A 16,931-nucleotide genomic window follows, 5' to 3' on the forward strand; every position below is an offset into this window, starting at 1 on the left:
CAAGTCCTGCCAGGAGTGATTGATCCCTAGGCTCAGAGCTAGAGAAAGTCTCCGACACAGCCAAGTATGATGCCCAATACCCCTCAAATCCCAAAACAACAAAACAAAGCAAAAACAAAAACTAAAGAACACTGAAAAGCTTCTGCACAGCACAGGACACTGTGAGCAGGGTGGGAGGCAGGGGCTGGGTGCAACTGGGAGCGAGAGCGGGCATGCACAGCATCTCAACCGCAGCAAACAAATGCAGGACCGCCGCTACCACCAGACACGCATTTCTGCTCCCCCCTCCACCCTGCCCTGTTGCGACTGTCACTGCCACAACAGAGAGGACTAAGAGCTGAGGAGCCTGCGGACAGCACAGTGGCAGTCATTATCCACTGGGTCCCAGAATTTAAATCCGGGGGCGGAGCTGAACAGCGGGTACAGTGGGAGGAGCCCTTCCCTAGGACGCGGCCCAGCATGGGCTCAATCCCTGGTACCCCATATGGTCTCTGGAGTCGGCCCGGGTGATCCCTGAGCATTAAGCCGAGGAGTAAGCCCTGAGCACAGCTGGGTGTATCCCCCACCCCCACCCCACCCCCTATTTTTTTTTTTTTGCAAGAAGTTGAACCACCTAAGTGTTGTACTTGAAAAGAAAGAAAAATATGTGAGTGGGGGTGTGTGTGGTGGTGGTGGTGGTGCAGAGAATAGTATAGTGGATAGGTCATTTGCCTTGCACGAGTCTGTCCTGAGTTTGATCCAAGACATCCCTTATAGTCACCCGAGCACCGCCAGGAGTAACCCCTGGACATCGCCGGTGTGGTCCTCAAACAAAACACAACAACAAAAAAAAAAAAGAAAAAAAATGTGAGTCCCCTGAATGTGTTAACTTGTTAGTGTGTTAACCCAAGGGTACTTTCCACAATGTAGAGGCTGGAGTCAAATCATCACGTTTTATGCTTCAAATACCTCACCCGGAAGTCATAATACATGCTTCCATTAGTGAGCTAAGAAGAAGAATCAAGGGCAAATACCTCGTTCAGCCTCAGTTTCTCATTCCTCAGGGCTGCAGCACTGGAATTCTCTGACTGTGTGAAAGAGGTGGGCTGCTTTGGCAGAGCAGAGGGAAACTCTGTTCTTTCCTAGAAAGACCGAGTGCAGAGAGAGCATTTGCAGTGGCCCTGTGGCCATCCATCTGCTCTGAGGTGACCCCGTTTGCCCACCTGGGCAAGCATGTTCGGGATGGAAGGAAGGTCGGGGAAGCTCTCCGGGTCTCAGAGCTGTGCCCAGTCCCAGGGACTTGGCCAGCGGCCCTGTGGACTAGCTCTGGGAACCAGAACCCAAACTTGCTAGGCTGAGTCTGCCCGGAGCCGTGCGGAGCAGCTCCAAGCCCTAATGAATGATCCCCCGTCCCCCACCTGACACCCCTCTTGGTGCTTCGGAGTGAAGCTCAGGCCCCTGTCCTGCCCCGCCAGATGACAGCGACAGGAGCAGCCTTGTCTTACTGGCATGTCTGCCGTCAACTTCCTCATTGTGGCATTTTTCTGGTACTGCTCATTCCGCTGCTTCCTCGTCTGCAGCGACTTCTTTTTCTTCTTCTTCGACACCTTCCTTTGCTGATACGACAGCTTCAGAAAGACGAGAGAAGCGAGTCACTGAGGCTCCAGAGGCACACGCCCGGCAGCAGCCGCCCCGGCGCACCTGCTCCAGACAGCAAGACTAACCCCCTGCAGCCCCGCTGAGCGCCGTCGGGCCGGCATGCAGAACAAACCGGCCGGGCCCCACATAGCAGCCCCAAGCCCCACTCTCACTGTCCCGCTGGCCGGAGGAGACCTTGTTCTCATATCCAGGGGGCTGGACTTCAGGAGAGCAGACCACTTAGAGCAACAACGCTGGGCGGGAGAGCTCCGGCGGTGGGTAAGGCAGGCCACCCGCATTCGGCCAACTCACCCTCCCCCACCCCCTTAACCGGTGCCCAGGGCTCATGGCTAGCTCTGTGTAGAGAGCCATCTTACAGAGCTTGGCCCTTATCGTCTAGTCAAGCGGAGGCTGCTTGGGATTCCTGTGATCTTATCATTTTGCCATTTGTCTCACTAGCCAACGGCCATGCCTGATCGGCATTCTACTACTGTTCCTATGGGGGTCCAAGCATGCATACTATACTACCCCCTCCCAGCAGAGGTATAAGTATTGTAACTGCAGTGAATAAACTCTCTCTCCCTCCTCCTCCTCCTGGCTCTGCGTCTGTTCATTCGGCTGCGTCCCCTCCTTAGCCCCGTGAAGGGTCCTCCCTGCTGGACAGGACGGGACCCCACAGCTCTGTGCTCAGGGATCACTCTTGGTGGGGCTCACAGAATTATATGGTGTGCTAAGGACTGAACCTGGGTCAGTCGCGTGCAAGACAAGCACTTTACCGATTTTATGATCTCTCCAGCCTCTCACCCTGATACCATCTCAGCACTCCATAATGATCCCCAAGTTCAGCCAAGAGTAATTCATGAGGGGCTGGAGCAATAGTACAGCGGGTAGGGTGTTTTCCTTGCACGTGGCCGACCAGGGTTCGATTCCCGGCATTCCATGTGGTCCCCTGAGCACCGCCGGGAGTAATTCCTGAGTGTAAAGCCAAGAGTAACCCTTGTGCATCGCCGGGTATGACCCAAAAAGAAAAAAAAAAAAGTTATTCATGAGCACAGAGCCAGGAGTAAGCTGTGAGCACAAGCTGTAGTCCAAAATGCTTACTTTTTTTTTTTGTAGCCCAAAATTATTACCTCACCAAAAAAAATTCAAGGGGAAGATTATACTGATTATTAGGTGCTTGTGGCAGTGTGTGTATTATTATAGATATGAAGGTATATTTATATCTATGTAGGTATATTTGTATCTATGTATATATGTGTATATTTGGGGAGAGCCTGGCAAGGTCCCCGTGGTGTATTCATATGCCAAAACCAGTAACAATGATGGGTCTCATTCCCCTGACCCTGAAAGAGCCTCCAATGTGATATTGTTGGGAAGGACAAGTAAAGAGAGGCTGCTAAAATCTCAGGGCTAGGATGAATGGAGACATTACTGAGACCGCTTGAGAAAATCGACAATCAACGGAATGATGATGATGATGATGATGATGATGATGTTGATTGGGTGTGTTTACTAGGACATCATTACTTTATTTTCTGCACATTTTAGCAAATTGGAAAATTCCATCAATTTATCTAGTAGTGTTGGATTGATTGCTAGTGGGTTATGCCCAGCCAAATTTGGGGGCTCCCCCATCTTGGAGTAGCCCCTGGCAGTGCTGGGAGGAGGACCATGAAGTTCTGGAGATCAAACCTATGGTTCCTACCTCAAATCACGGAGGTCCAGCTCTCCACACTGTCTCCCAGCCCTGCCTGCTTTGCTAAAGGCTGCCCCTTGCTGATGTAAGGGTCCAGGAGTCTCACCTCGTTTGCCATGTTCACCTGGCGAATGGGAAGGCCATCGGAGAGGGAACTGTCAGAGCCACTGGTGCTATTCCAAAGGGAGTGAAGAAAGGGAAATCCCGTTAGTCACGTCCAGGCAGTGCGAGCGGCCCAGCCCTGTTGCAGGGGATCAGGGCGACTGGTCTCCCAGTTACCCACACTGTGCGGCCCTCTGGGCTGGAGTGACAGCACAGCGGGGAGGGCGTTTGCCTTGCACGTGGCCGGCCTGGGTTTGATTTCCAGCACCCTATATGGTTCCCTGAGCCCTACCAGGAGTGACCAGTGATCCCAGAGCCAGGAGTAAGGCTTACGCACAGCCTGGTTGTGGGATGGGTTGGGGGGGGGGGGTGTCTAACAACAACAACAACAAAATCATGTCTGTTGGAGACTGACCAGATCCATGAGGTAGTTTCCGAGACGCTGCCTTGCAGGCAAGGCCACGTCAGAGCTGCAAATAGCTTGGAACTCTGACTGAACTGGGCTAGAGTCAGCATGTCACAGTTACAGCTACTCCTTCTTAGAGATTAACCTTGGATGAAAGTTAGTCAAATACCTTACTGGGCTATTGTGAAAGCTTGCATAGATTTAGATTTACAGAGAATGAGGAAATAGAATCTACGGGAGTGGGGATGTAAAAGATTGACATGGTGGTCTGGCTTGCTTTATCGGAAATGCTGTATGCCACTAAATCACAAGACAATATGTATTTTGATCTTATGTACTTCGGTGTATTGTGAGGTATGCTAGGTGTTCTGAACATTAATTTTATTTTTTTTTTGTTGTTTTTTAGGTCACACCTGGCGATGCACAGGCGTTTTTCCTGTCTCATGCACTCAGGAATTACTCCTGGCGGTACTCAGGGGACCATATGGGATGCTGGGAATCGAACCCGGGTTGGCCATGTGCAACGCCCTACCCGCTGTGCTATCGCTCCAGCCCCGGATGTTCTGAACATTAACCCAATAAAAGGAGACTGCAGAAGCCGATCAGGGCTAAATGGCCTGAGCGAGCTTTAGCCCTCCGTGCTTCAACATTCCACACGCCTAGCTTGTGTCTGTCCCACCATCACCCATCAAGAACTAACAATGTCTGTGCTTTCTCTTCTCTTTACTGAGCTGACGAGCACCAGAAACACACTCTCTGGGTTGGAGAGATAGCACAGCAGACAAGGTGGTTGCCTTGCAAGTAGCAGACCGAAGTTCGATCCCCAGCACCCTTAAGTTCCCCTGAGCACTGCTAGGAATAAATCCTGAGCACAGGTGGGTGCAGCACACAAACGAACAAACAAACAAACAAACAAACTGGTGACAGAGTGATAGTACAGCAGGTAGGGTGTTTGCCTTACATGTGGTCAACCGGGTTTAATCCCTGACACCCCATAAGGTCTCCCGAGCACTGCAGGAGTGATTCCTGAGTGCAGAGCTGGGAGTAACTCCTGAGCATTGCTGGGTGTGGACCCCCCCCCCAAAAAAAAAAACAAAGCAAAGCAAAACAAAAAAAAATGCAAAATACATAAGATAAAACCTATTTTCCGAACAGCAGGCAGAATGCCCCTGTTGAAAATGAAGTCTTGACTCAAACCCTTCTCATGGCTTCCCCTCCTCCTCGGAGGGAGAAGTGACAATGTGACAGGAGCTGGGGCGGACCAGCACAGACCGTCTGTCCAGTTCCCCGAAAATTTCCCGAGCCTAGAAAACAGGCTGCAAGAGAACCGGTAACCCAGCTGAGCTGTGGAAGACATGAAGTAAATCACAAACTGAAGGTAGGATTTATTCGCTCTCTTGCAGAGACTGGTCCAAAACCAAACCAGCAAGGCCAAAGTAACAAACAAAATGAAAAAAACCTTTCCCCAACTCGATAATATCTCTGGTGTTTCCTTTGGCATAAAGTTTGTTACCTGGATTCAATGTCAGACAAAGAAATATCACTCCAACTTCCTTCTACTATATCTCGTCCAAGTTCGTGGAGTTTCTTGTGGATTTCCTGTTGTAAGAGGTTTCTAAGCTCTGCGAGACACTGTGTGAACTGTGGAAGTGAAGTAATTTTTTTGGTAACTTACTTATTCATTGACCGTTTGCTAATCATATGCTGAATGGAGCTTTAATACTGCCGGGGACACAAAGATGACTAAGTTGGGACCTCTGCTTCTAAGGGTACTGATGAACAAATTACATGATCAGTTGTTGGATGGCACTGGTTTGTCCTTGCTCCTCCCATGGGAGCTTTACTGAGGTTTACTGAGTTACACCCATCACAGTGCTCCCTAGGCACACCCAGTTCCACCAGGCACTCCTAATTCTCTGCGTTTGTCTTCTTCCCCTATCTTTTATATTGCTTTTCTCTTTCCTTTATGTCCTCTGCATAGTTTATTTTAGAGCAATGAGCAATGTCTTTTTTGTAGAGACACAGAATGTTGGATATCATTGGTTTGTCCTGCTCTCCTTGCAGCTAGGAGCTTAGGTTTATCAGTCACACCCATCAAAGTGCTCCCGAGTCACTCCCATTCCTTTGTTTATCTGTAACCATTTCTACCAGTTTATCTGCTCTTCCCCTAATCAGACTCTGTTAATTTGTAAGGTCAGACCTTGCTAGGACAGTGTAAGTTAATATTGTCTTTAAGTTAATATTGTCTTTCTCCTCTCTTATGTCTTTTGAATAGTTTACTTTAAAACAATATCCTTTTTGTATGGACAAAGAAAGACATTTATTAATATGCTTTGGTAACATGGGATTTAATTGGCTTCAAATATTATTCATTCCCGGGCATCTGCTTTCTTGACTTAAGCCTCAGCTGGCCTTACTTCCTAGCACCCTCAAAAGCAGGGTCCCAACGGGGGACGAGATGGACCCAGGGAAAGTGGTGAGTTATGTGCTACCCTGGCATCGAGATGGGCCTGGCCAAAGCGCCTAATGCTTAACTATATGTTAAGAGCTTGGTCATGGGCTGTCATGTCATGATCCAAAAGCAACGACGAGACTAGGCCCTGCTAGGGCTAGGGAAGACTAATCTGGCCTGAGCGCTGTAGTCTGAGATCGAGGTGACCCCCGGAGAGCAATTCTATAAGCTTAATGCGTCTCTTGCTATGTCCTTACAAAATTATTTATAATATGAATACTTATACGTTATAAGTATAAGTATAAGTTATAAGTATAACGTATAAGTATTCATATTATAAATACTAATCAAACGAGGGTTGGCTGCGTGCAAGGCAAACGCCCTACCCACTGTGCTATCGCTCCAGCCCCCTAATTAATATTTTTAAAAGTCTATTTCTAAGGGCCGGAGAGACAGTCCACCAGGTGGGGCACCTGCCTTCCACACTGCCAACCCGGGGCTCAATCTCTGGCACCACACAGGACACCTTAAGCCTGCTAGAAGTGATCCCTGGGCACAGAGCCAGGAGTAAGCTCTGAGCACTGCCAGATATAGCCCTCAAACAAGCAAGCCCTATATTGCGGCCAGAGTAATAGTCCTGTGGGTAGAGTGCTTGACTTGCTCACAGTCGCCGACCCAGGTTCAATCCCATGTACCCCATATGGTTCCCTGAGTCCCATTAGGAGTGATCACCGAGTGCAGAACCAGGAGTAAGCTCTGAGTACTGCTGGGTGTGGCCCTCCCCCCAAAAAACCCCCAAAATAAAACAAAAAATAAAAGAATTTGAGAAAGGTATTTAAAGGTGAGCCTGCAGTCCCACAAGGCTGACTGCAGGCCTCCATGAAACTTAGCCCAGAAGTGCACCCACAGTTCCTTGCCCCCACTTTACCTTGGTTTGATCAGGATCACACAAATCCAGAAGGGTGTCACAGACAAGATGACCCAGGGACTTAAGATCCTCGGTGGTAAAGTGGGTGTCTCTTTTATTGCCTGCCAAGAAATCCACAATCAGGGGCTGGAGCACAGTGGGTAGAGTGTTTGCCTTGCAAGTGGCAAAAGCAGGTTCGATTCCCAGCATCCCATATGGTCTCCTGAGCACCGCCAGGAGTAATTCCTGAGTGCATAGCCAGGAGTAACCCCTGTGCATCGCCGGGTGTGACCCAAAAGCAAAAAAAAAAAAAAAAGAAATCCACAATCATTTCTGAGCAAATCGTTTTTCCCGTGAGGTTGATGTCGGGCCACACCCAGCAATACTCGGGAGCTACCTGAGCTCAGTGCTCGGGGCCCACTCCTGTTGGTGCTCAGGGGACCAGATGGTGCTGAAGACCGAATTTGGGCATCCCACATGTGTAGCGACATGCAGTTGGTTGAAGTACTGTGTGACTTCCAAAAGCCAATGTACACTTTTTTTTTTTTTTTTTTTTTTTTGGTTTTTGGGTCACACCTGGCAATGCACAGGGGTTACTCCTGGCTCATGCACTCAGGAATTACTTCTGGTGGTGCTCGGGGGACCATATGGGATGCTGGGAATCGAACACAGGTTGGACGCATGCAAGGCAAATGCCTTATCCGCTGTGCTATTGCTCCAGCCCCCAATATGTACTCTTTTTTTTTTTTCCAGTATCTACTCTTGACAACCGACTAGAACAGTCACAAATGCAAAGTGTGCTCTCCAGTCCTGGAGCCATCTCCCCAAGCCTGCATGAAATTTGAATCGGCAAGTAAAAATCTACTTTGTGAGTATATCTTTTAAAATCTTACCTCTGGGGCGGGAGAGGGGACCCAACAGGTTGAGTACATGCTTTGCATGTGGGGGTCCTGGATTCGATCCCTGCTATCACCTAGTCCTGAGCACTGCCAGGGAGAGACCCACAAGCCCAGAGCCAGGAATAGACCCTGAATACCCAGCTATGACCCCAACACTAGAAATTAATAGATAAATAAATAAATAATGAAATAAAATAGTATCTCTGGGGCCCAGGGAGATGTCTCAGAGTGATGGGGACAGGGGACATCTTCGATCCCTGGCTCTACGTGGCCCCTGAGCACTGACAGAAGGAAGCCCTGAGCATCTTGCTAGGGGCAGCCACAGGGTGTGGCCCCCAGACCCAAAACTACTAATAAGAATCTCACCAGTGATTCTAGAATACTATGCTTCTGGACAGGGTATCTCTCTTAGTTTTAGTTTGGTTCAAAAGAATTTTTGTTTGTTTGTTTTGGGCCACACGCAGAGGTACTCCGGGCTTACTCCTGGAACTGCACCAGGGGGTCACTCCTGGTGGGCTTGGGGGATCATATGGGGTTCTGGGGATCAAACCCGAGTCAGCTGAATATACGGCGAGTGCCCTACCAGCTGTACTGTCACTCTGGCCCCTCTAAAGAATCAATCTTTCTTTCTTTCTTTCTTTCTTTCTTTCTTTCTTTCTTTCTTTCTTTCTTTCTTTCTTTCTTTCTTTCTTTCTTTCTTTCTTTCTTTCTTTCTTTCTTTCTTTCTTTCTTTCTTTCTTTCTTTCTTTCTTTCTTTCTTTCTTTCTTGCGTCACACCCAGCGATGCTCAGGGGTCACTCCTGACTCTGCACTCAGGAATTACCCCTGGCGGTGCTCAGGGGACCATATGGGATGCTGGGAATCAAACCCAGGTCGGCCACGTGCAAGGCAAACGCCCTACCCGCTGTGCTATCGCTCCAGCCCCTCCGGAGAATTTTTGACAATCGAAAAGTGTACAGTGGCGAAGCTCTTCGAGCCAAGATTTTAATTTGTGGTGAGCTGTATGCCAAGTGCTTTGTTAAAGAATTTTTCTAGGGGCTGAGGCTGGAGCGATAGCACAGCAGGTAGGGCATTTGCCTTGCACGCAGCCGACCTGGGTTCGATTCCCAGCATCCCATATGGTCCCCTGAGCATCGCCAGGAGTTAATTCCTGAGTGCATGAGTCAGGAGTAACCCCTGTGCATCGCCGGGTATGACCCAAAAAGCCAAAAAAAAAAAAAAGAATTTTTCTAGGGGCCAGAGCAATAGTACATCAGGTAAGGTGTTTGCTTTGCACATGGCCAACGTGGACTCGATCCCATATGGTCCCCCAAGCACCACCAGGAGTAATTCCTGAGTGCAGAGCCAGGAGTAACCCCTGAGCATCTCTGGGTACAACCCAAAAAGGAAAAAAAAAGAGAATTTTTCTAATTTTCCTTGCTGGTTAATGAGAAACTCCCTTCCAAGAGACTGAGTAACTTATTTTCAGTCATATCGTTTATAAATAATAGAGGAGAAATTCAAACCCAAAGCTTCCTAACTCCAGGTCCTGAGTGGCCATCCTGTTATATTATTCAATCAAGGACGCTGTTTCACACCCATGCTTCTCATACTCAGAGTTAGCGTTCTTTAGAGACAAGAAGGCCCTCTTGGTCAGCTACCTCCCCAGACCAGGGCACTCACCCAGGGTGGAGCCTCCGAAAGTGGCCTCCATGGTGTAGCTGTTGAGGACGCCCATCCTCCACATCACCACTCGTCCCGTGCCCTCTTTGCACTTTTTCACCTTAAAATTGCAGCTGTGAAAAGAGAACTGAAGAGAAATCCAAATTCTGCTCAGCACACACTGGCCAGTGCAAGCTCCCCAAGCTGTGTCATTATGACTCAGGATGGTTCTCTCATGGAGTCCATGCTGTTTCCTACGTGACGCCTATTTCACAGAAGTGCTAAGTTTTTGAGGGTTTGTTTTTTTTTTTTGCTTTTGCTTTTTTTTTTTGGGGTCACACCCGGCGATGCACAGGGGCTACTCCTGGCTTTTGCACTCAGGAATTACTCCTGGCGGTGCTCGGGGGACCATATGGGATGCTGGGAATCGAACCCAGGTCGACCATGTGCAAAGCAAATGCCCTACCTGCTGTACTATGGCTCCAGTCCCCACAGAAGTGCGAAGTTTGAGGGCTGCTGATCAGGGTGAGAGCAGAATAGGGGTTCTTCCTGGTCAGGTTAGTGAGGGGGAGGAAGGCCTTGCAGACACTCCCCGAGAGGAAGGGGAAACTCTGCTTTTCCGACCTGAGTCCTTCTCACCTCCCTGCCATCTCTCGTCCTGGCCTCTTTAGCAGGAGCAAGGTTCTGAGAGCACCTGGCTGGCTTTAGTAACCATGGTTAGCTTGACTAAGACTTGTGCTTCAGCCCCTGGAGCTGGTTGTGTTTATCCTCCATATATGACCTATGTATACCTCACCCCTACACAATTTTGGGGGGTGGCTAGGTTTCTGGGCCACACCCAGTGGTGCTCTGGGACTATTTGGTGCCAGAGATAGAACCTGGGTCAGCCACACGCAAGCAGAGCAGCCCATAACCCCTGCACTATCTCTCCAAGCCCTACCTAAAAATACCCTCAAAACTTTTAAATACAAATACTGAAAAAGCAGATATCAAATTTTCATCGTATCTCTTTAGGTGAGAAAATCTGCACTAATCACTTAATTACTTATTTAATTCAAACAAGTTTCTTCTTTCATTCTTTTTTTCCTTTTTTTTTTCTTTTTGGGTCACACCCGGCGATGCTCAGGGGTTACTCCTGGCTTTGCACTCAGGAATTACTCCTAGCGGTGCTCAGGGGACCCTATGGGATGCTGGGAATCGAACCCAGATCGGCTGCATGCAAGGCAAACGCCCTACCCATTGTGCTATCGCTTCAGCTCCAGGTGTGTTTTTTCCCCAGCCCCCCACTTTTTTTTTTTGAGTCACCCCTCAGTACTGACCTTAGTACTGTCTGAGCATGGCCACAGTACTAGGATAATCTTTTTTCCCTTTTTCTTTGATTTTTGGGCAGTGAGAAGGGATTATTCCTGACCACACTCAGAGATCATTCCTGGTGGGTTCTGGGGACCATCTCTGGTGCCCAGGATGGAACCCGGGTCAGTCAAACGCAAGGCCAAAGCCTGATCTGCTAATAAGTATCTTTTGGCCCCAAGATATTTTTTGTTCCATAAATGTGGTCCCTGCAAGTTTGTATTGGAGGGGCAGGGAGAGGAACTCAACAGGAGACGGAGAGAGATCACACGTTGTGGTGGTGGACTGAGTGTGACAACTTGTTTTGAAGAGGTGGAAAAGGAACACCTAAAACACACAGTGTTGTAATTACTTCAATAATGAAATGCAAACTTCAAAGTTAAAAGAGTGTAAAATATCTCAAATTTTATTTTGTTTTGTTGGGGGGGTACATCTAGTGGTGCTCAGTGCTTACTCATGGCTGTGTGCTCAGGGATCACTCCTGGCAGGGCTGGGGGACCATGTGGGGCACTTCAGATTGAACCCAGGTTAGCTGTGTGCAAGGCAAACGTGTGCAAAGCACCCGACTTGCTGTATACTATTTCTTCAGCCCCCAATCTCTCTCTCTCTCTCTCTTTTTTTTTTTTTGGCTTTTTGGCAAAAAAAGCCAAAAAATGCTCAGAGATTACTACAGGCTCTACATTCAGGAATTACTTCTAGCAGTGCTCAGGGAATTATAGGGGATGCTGGGGATCAAATCCAGGTCTGCTGCATACCAGGCAAATGCCCTGCCCGCTGGACTATTGCTCCGGCCCCAATATCTCACTTTCATAGTTACATGTTGAAACAATATTTTGGGAAGACTGGGTAAAACATCATAATTTGACCTATTTTAAGAATTGGGGTGGTGGGAGGATGACTCCCAAGTCGTGCTCAGAAAACTGGGACGACATCTGACGGGTGGTCCAAGGTCAGTGGCAAGAGCTGGAGATACAGTGGGCACTGCTCAGGTCCCGTGGAGTTGAGGATTACCCAGGTGACCCCGGGGGACAGGGGTTCCACCTGGCGATGCTTGGGGAACCACGTAGCATTGGCTAACCGCTGTACTGGCCAGCCCCATTTAATATTTTTTGTGACGCTGCTAAAATTTTTTAAATTAAAAATATGATTTTAATTTGTGACTTATATATATCACAGGAAATAATAGGGCTGCTGTATAATCCAAATGAACTCGTGTTTCTATAGCACATCAAAGTCTCACCCATTGGAGTAGATTGTAAATATCCTAAAATATATTGTTTCTCTTTATATCCCTCGCATTTAAGACAGCAGCTGGCTCCTGTAGCTATTCTCCTGCTTTGTATTGATTGAATAAATGAGTAAACAGGTATTTTTTTTAATTCTGCATCTGTTTGGCAGTACTTCTCTATTAAGGAATGAATGAACAACAGGGAAAGGAAGCACAAGCCTATGGTTATTATTTTGATAGGGCCAAGTAGGTTCTAACTTCAGGAATTGATGTTTAAAAAAAACGCTCAATCCGTGTTTCCCTCCATGGGTTGCAAGTATGACACTGAGTGATTATGATGATGACTGATTGATTTTGAGAGGGGGCAGTAGAGTAGGCCGGACAGATGTGGGAATCCTGACCTAGATCTTGGGGTCAGGGGGGTGACTCAGAGGGCTGGAGGGCATGGGGGAGCCCTCGGTTCAGCTTCTGGCACCACAAGGTGGTACCTTCAACACCCAGTAGCCTGGGCACTGCCTGGTGCCCCTACCCATCCCCACCCCCCCCCCGTCCCCCCCAAAATAAAAAGAATCTTTAGAGCTTAGACTGTTTGATTCTTTTGTCTTTATGCTCAAACATCTATTTTTAGATGCTTCTTTTATTTGACTAAGGGGAACCCCCAGTGTCCCAGCAGCACTGATGGCCTTTATTGCGACTGGTCCCTTCTGCCCCTGCAGTCTCCTCGACCTGGCAGAGTGATCTTACTAAAACACCTGGAACGACGGTTCTCAGAAAAACCTTCTGAGCAACAACAGCGTTGCTGTTCGGAGTCTAAGCAGAAGTCTCTGCCTGTGCTCCGTCCCCTGCTTTGCTCTGTCCGCCCCAGCTTCTCTACAGCTCTCTCCGGGTGCCAGGCAGGCTTTAAAGTCTCAGGTCGTCGGTCCCCAAGACTTAAAACTTGATTACCCGACTTAGCTCGATTACCAAATGTCTCTTCCCTCACTTTCTGAGGGTTCCCTCACTCCCTTCGAGCCCTTATTCAGTTATCGCCTTAGAAGTGAGGACTATTCTGATCCTTCAATATAAAATCATACTGCTCCTTAATTATATCTCCCTCTTCTCAGCGCCTTTCGTTGTTTAACACACATTTTGTATATAGTTAGCTTCTCCTTGACCTCATGAAGGCAGAAGTTTTAGCTGCTTTAGTTCCCCCTTATAAAAAAGCCATTTCTGGGCTGGAGTGATAGCACAGCAGGTAGGGCGTTTGCCTTGCATGCAGCCGACCCGAGTTCGATTCCTAGCATCCCATATGGTTCCCTGAGCACTGAGAGGGGTGATTCCTGAGTGCAGAGCCAGGACTAACCCCTGTGCATCACCGGGTGTGACCCAAAAAGCAAAAAAAAAAAAAAAGCCATTTATTCAACACTGCATCTACTTTTAGGCAATACCTTTTCGTTCTCATTTATTTCTTTACTCAAAGGTCGGAAACTACCAAAATGAAGCAGCCCTGGCCCAGCCAGTCTCCTAGGATGTGTTTCTTTGTCTTTTCCCAACTGTGGCTCCCTCTTACCTTATTTTCTTTCTGTAGCACCCCCGATTCTTACCAAATGGCTCCCATAGCCCCCTGTTTCACAATTCTCCACTGTTATCCCCATCGAATATCCTGGTTGCCCACATACAGCCATCTAGCCATACTTTTGATTATTTTGTTACTTAATGGATATACAGATATTTGGATAGTTGTCTTTTTTTTCCCATTACAAAAAAATTACGGTAATCTTGCTTATGTTTTTAATATTTACATTTTTTTTTCCAATTGGAAATCTTAGACGTGGAATTGCTACATCTTGGTCCACACTTGTGCTCTTTTACTTGAAAAACTTTATGAATCTGATAAACATGAACAGTATCTCATTTTGTTCCAGTTGCATTTTCCTGGTTGCTAGTAAGATCTAGGTGTTCTTTATCTCATTTATATGAACAGTTGCATTTTTCTTATAGTTTGTCTTTTCCTTCTCTAGTTAGGCTGCTAATTCTTTGTGTGCCAAAAATCTACTTATAGTCTGTTCCGTATGGTTAGGAAGTTAACTTTGTTGATGGTGCCCTTTTTGAGGTACACTTTATATTAATTTGTAGGTAAATTTACTTACCCCCTGGTGCATTCATATTCAAAATACAGTGAAAGATACATACATACCTCTCAGAGAGCCCGGCAAGCTACCGAGAGTATCCCGCCCACACGGCAGAGCCTGGCAAGCTAACTGTGGTGTATTCGATATGCCAAAAACAGTAACAATAGGTCTCATTCCCCTGGCCCTAAAGGAGCCTCCAATCATTGGGAAAGACAAGAAAGGAGAGGCTGCTAAAATCTCAGGGCTGAGTGTAATAGAGACATTACTGGTGCCCGCTCGAGTAAATCGACGAACAACGGGATGACAGTGATACAGTGATACAGTGGAGTCACACCTGGTGATACTCAGGAGTTACTCCTGACTCTGGACGCATGGGGGACCCTATGGGATGTTGGGGATTGAATCCCGGTGGGCTGTGTTCAAGGCAAACATCCTCCTGCTGTTTCTTTCTTTCTTTTTTTTTCTTTTTTGGGTCACACCTGGCGATGCACAGGGGTTACTCCTGGCTCTGCACTCAGGAATTACTCCTGGCGGTGCTCGGGGGACCATATGGGATGCTGGGATTTGAACCCGGGTTGGCCGCGTGCAAGGCAAACACCCTACCCGCTGTGCTATCGCTCCAGCCCCCCTCCTGCTGTTTCTTCTTTCTTATGACAGTTATACTTTGTGGATCTATTTCTGATGCTATTAGGAAAACCAGCTCCGTAGCCAACACAGATCCTTTATCCATTCCATTCACAGTGTGACTCAGTCGGCCATCAAAGGCTTTTAACTTGTGAGGGAGGCGACGAGACAGCCCACGTGGTAGAGCAAGTGCCTTGTCCCCTGCACTACCAACAAAGAAATACATTTTTTGTTTGTTTGCTTTCGGGTCACACCTGGTAGCGTTCAGGGTTTACTCTTGAACTCAGAGATCATTTATGGCCGGTTCAAACTCTGGTCAGCCACATGCAAGGCAAACGACCTACTGGCTGTACTATTGCTCCAGCCATAGATAAATAATTTCTAAGCTGTTTTCATTAGCCCTTTAAAATCTTAATTACTCGTGACCTGCATTATATAAACTTCCTGTGGTGGCTCAAATAACGTTAGCATTTTGCTTCTGCTTCAATCCTTCCCGCTGCCAACCACGGGATTAAAGATGAGAGATATTTCTAGAAGAAGGTTGAATATGTTCCCAGGCAAAGCAACCAGAACAATTCAAAACATTACCAGAAAACACTCCGATAGTAGCCGGTGAGATAGTGCAGTGAGTAAGGCATTTGCCTTGCATGAGGACAATGGGTTCAAGCCCTGGTACCACATCTGGCCTCCTGAGCCCCGCCAGGAGTGACCTCAGAAGCTCAGACTGAGCACTGATCCCTGAGCACCTACGGGAGTGGCCCAAAATCAAGAAAAGAAAGACAATGATAGAGAGCTGATTTACACTATTTTCTTTTCTTTTTTCATTTTTATGGGTCATGCTTGGCGGTGCTCAGGACTTACTCCTGGAGACAGGGAAGCCCTGAGTGCTGCCTCGTGTGGCCCCCCCAAATAAATAATTTTTAAAAATTTATAAAATAAAAATTCGGGGCCAGAGAAATAGTACTGGGGCTAAGATGCTTGGCTTGTATTCTGTGGGTGCTGGTTCAAACCTCCAATATATATCCCCCCAAGTGCCATCAGGGGTCTTCCTGAGCACTGAGTCCAGAGCAAGCCCAGTCTATTTGGGGCCACAGTCTGGCCCCCAAATCCTAAAATTTGAAAATAACAAAAATTTTATAAAGCATTTGATTGCTGATTAATACGCCTCTGTGGGGATATCCTACATTTTGTCAGTGGATGATAAAAGCTGCTTTTATTTAATTTCAATTTTTTAATTTACTTTCAGTTCTGGGGAGTCACATCCAACAGTGCTCAGAGCTTCTTCCTGGCTGTGTACTCGGGGATCATTTCTAGTCGGGCTCAAGGGAACATTTAGGATGCCAGGGATCAGCCCTGGGTGAACCATACGCAAGGCGAGTGCCCTGTCTGCTGTACTATCTCTCCGGCCCCCAAACAGAGGAGTTTTTCATCATACCCTTGAAAATTCTTGAAATCTATGTTACTGAGATCTACCCAAGGTTCGAAAAAAGAGGAAAATAGTGGCAAATCAAACACTGCACACAGGAAGTAAGGCACTCACCTCTCCTCGGCCAGCGACCGGAACATTCCCTCGAGGGGCTTACCTTATCGGGGGCATTTTTGCTTAACATTAAAGGGAAGACGCGCTCATGAAGCCAGTACTTTCGGTCAATGCTGTTGCAGCCATACAGGAAGATGTTATGCTTGCGGCTGTGGCCATGGAAGTCACAGTACAAGAGAACCTCCCTTTCCTCCAGAAGCCTGCAGAGCAGGGACACAGGCGTTAGGGAGCATCCAGACGCAAACGAATCATCAGAGCTCTTCCTTAAGTTTGGGTGTTGACACCATCCCTACAAGACAGCTTCAGCCCCTGCGAGCCCCAGAAGACTCCATCCCCAACCTCCGGCCGCTGCCAGAGT

The 16,931-nt window shown here is 47.7% G+C and overlaps 1 protein-coding gene across 1 annotated transcript in view; it reads right to left on the reverse strand.

The window, feature by feature from the left end:
* Positions 1-16,931, reverse strand: part of AGBL2 (AGBL carboxypeptidase 2) — a 49,273-nt gene that overhangs the window by 6,178 nt on the left and 26,164 nt on the right. The window contains exons 10-16 of the mRNA XM_055141656.1: positions 16,617-16,773; positions 9,742-9,868; positions 7,202-7,302; positions 5,335-5,462; positions 3,420-3,486; positions 1,485-1,607; positions 1,014-1,121 (exon numbers count right to left, since the gene is read on the reverse strand). Coding sequence (XP_054997631.1) covers positions 1,014-1,121; positions 1,485-1,607; positions 3,420-3,486; positions 5,335-5,462; positions 7,202-7,302; positions 9,742-9,868; positions 16,617-16,773 — 811 coding nt within the window. The remainder of the gene's footprint in view (positions 1-1,013; positions 1,122-1,484; positions 1,608-3,419; positions 3,487-5,334; positions 5,463-7,201; positions 7,303-9,741; positions 9,869-16,616; positions 16,774-16,931) is intronic.

The sequence above is a fragment of the Sorex araneus genome, chromosome 6 (assembly GCF_027595985.1).
Source record: "Sorex araneus isolate mSorAra2 chromosome 6, mSorAra2.pri, whole genome shotgun sequence".
NCBI lineage: Eukaryota > Metazoa > Chordata > Mammalia > Eulipotyphla > Soricidae > Sorex > Sorex araneus.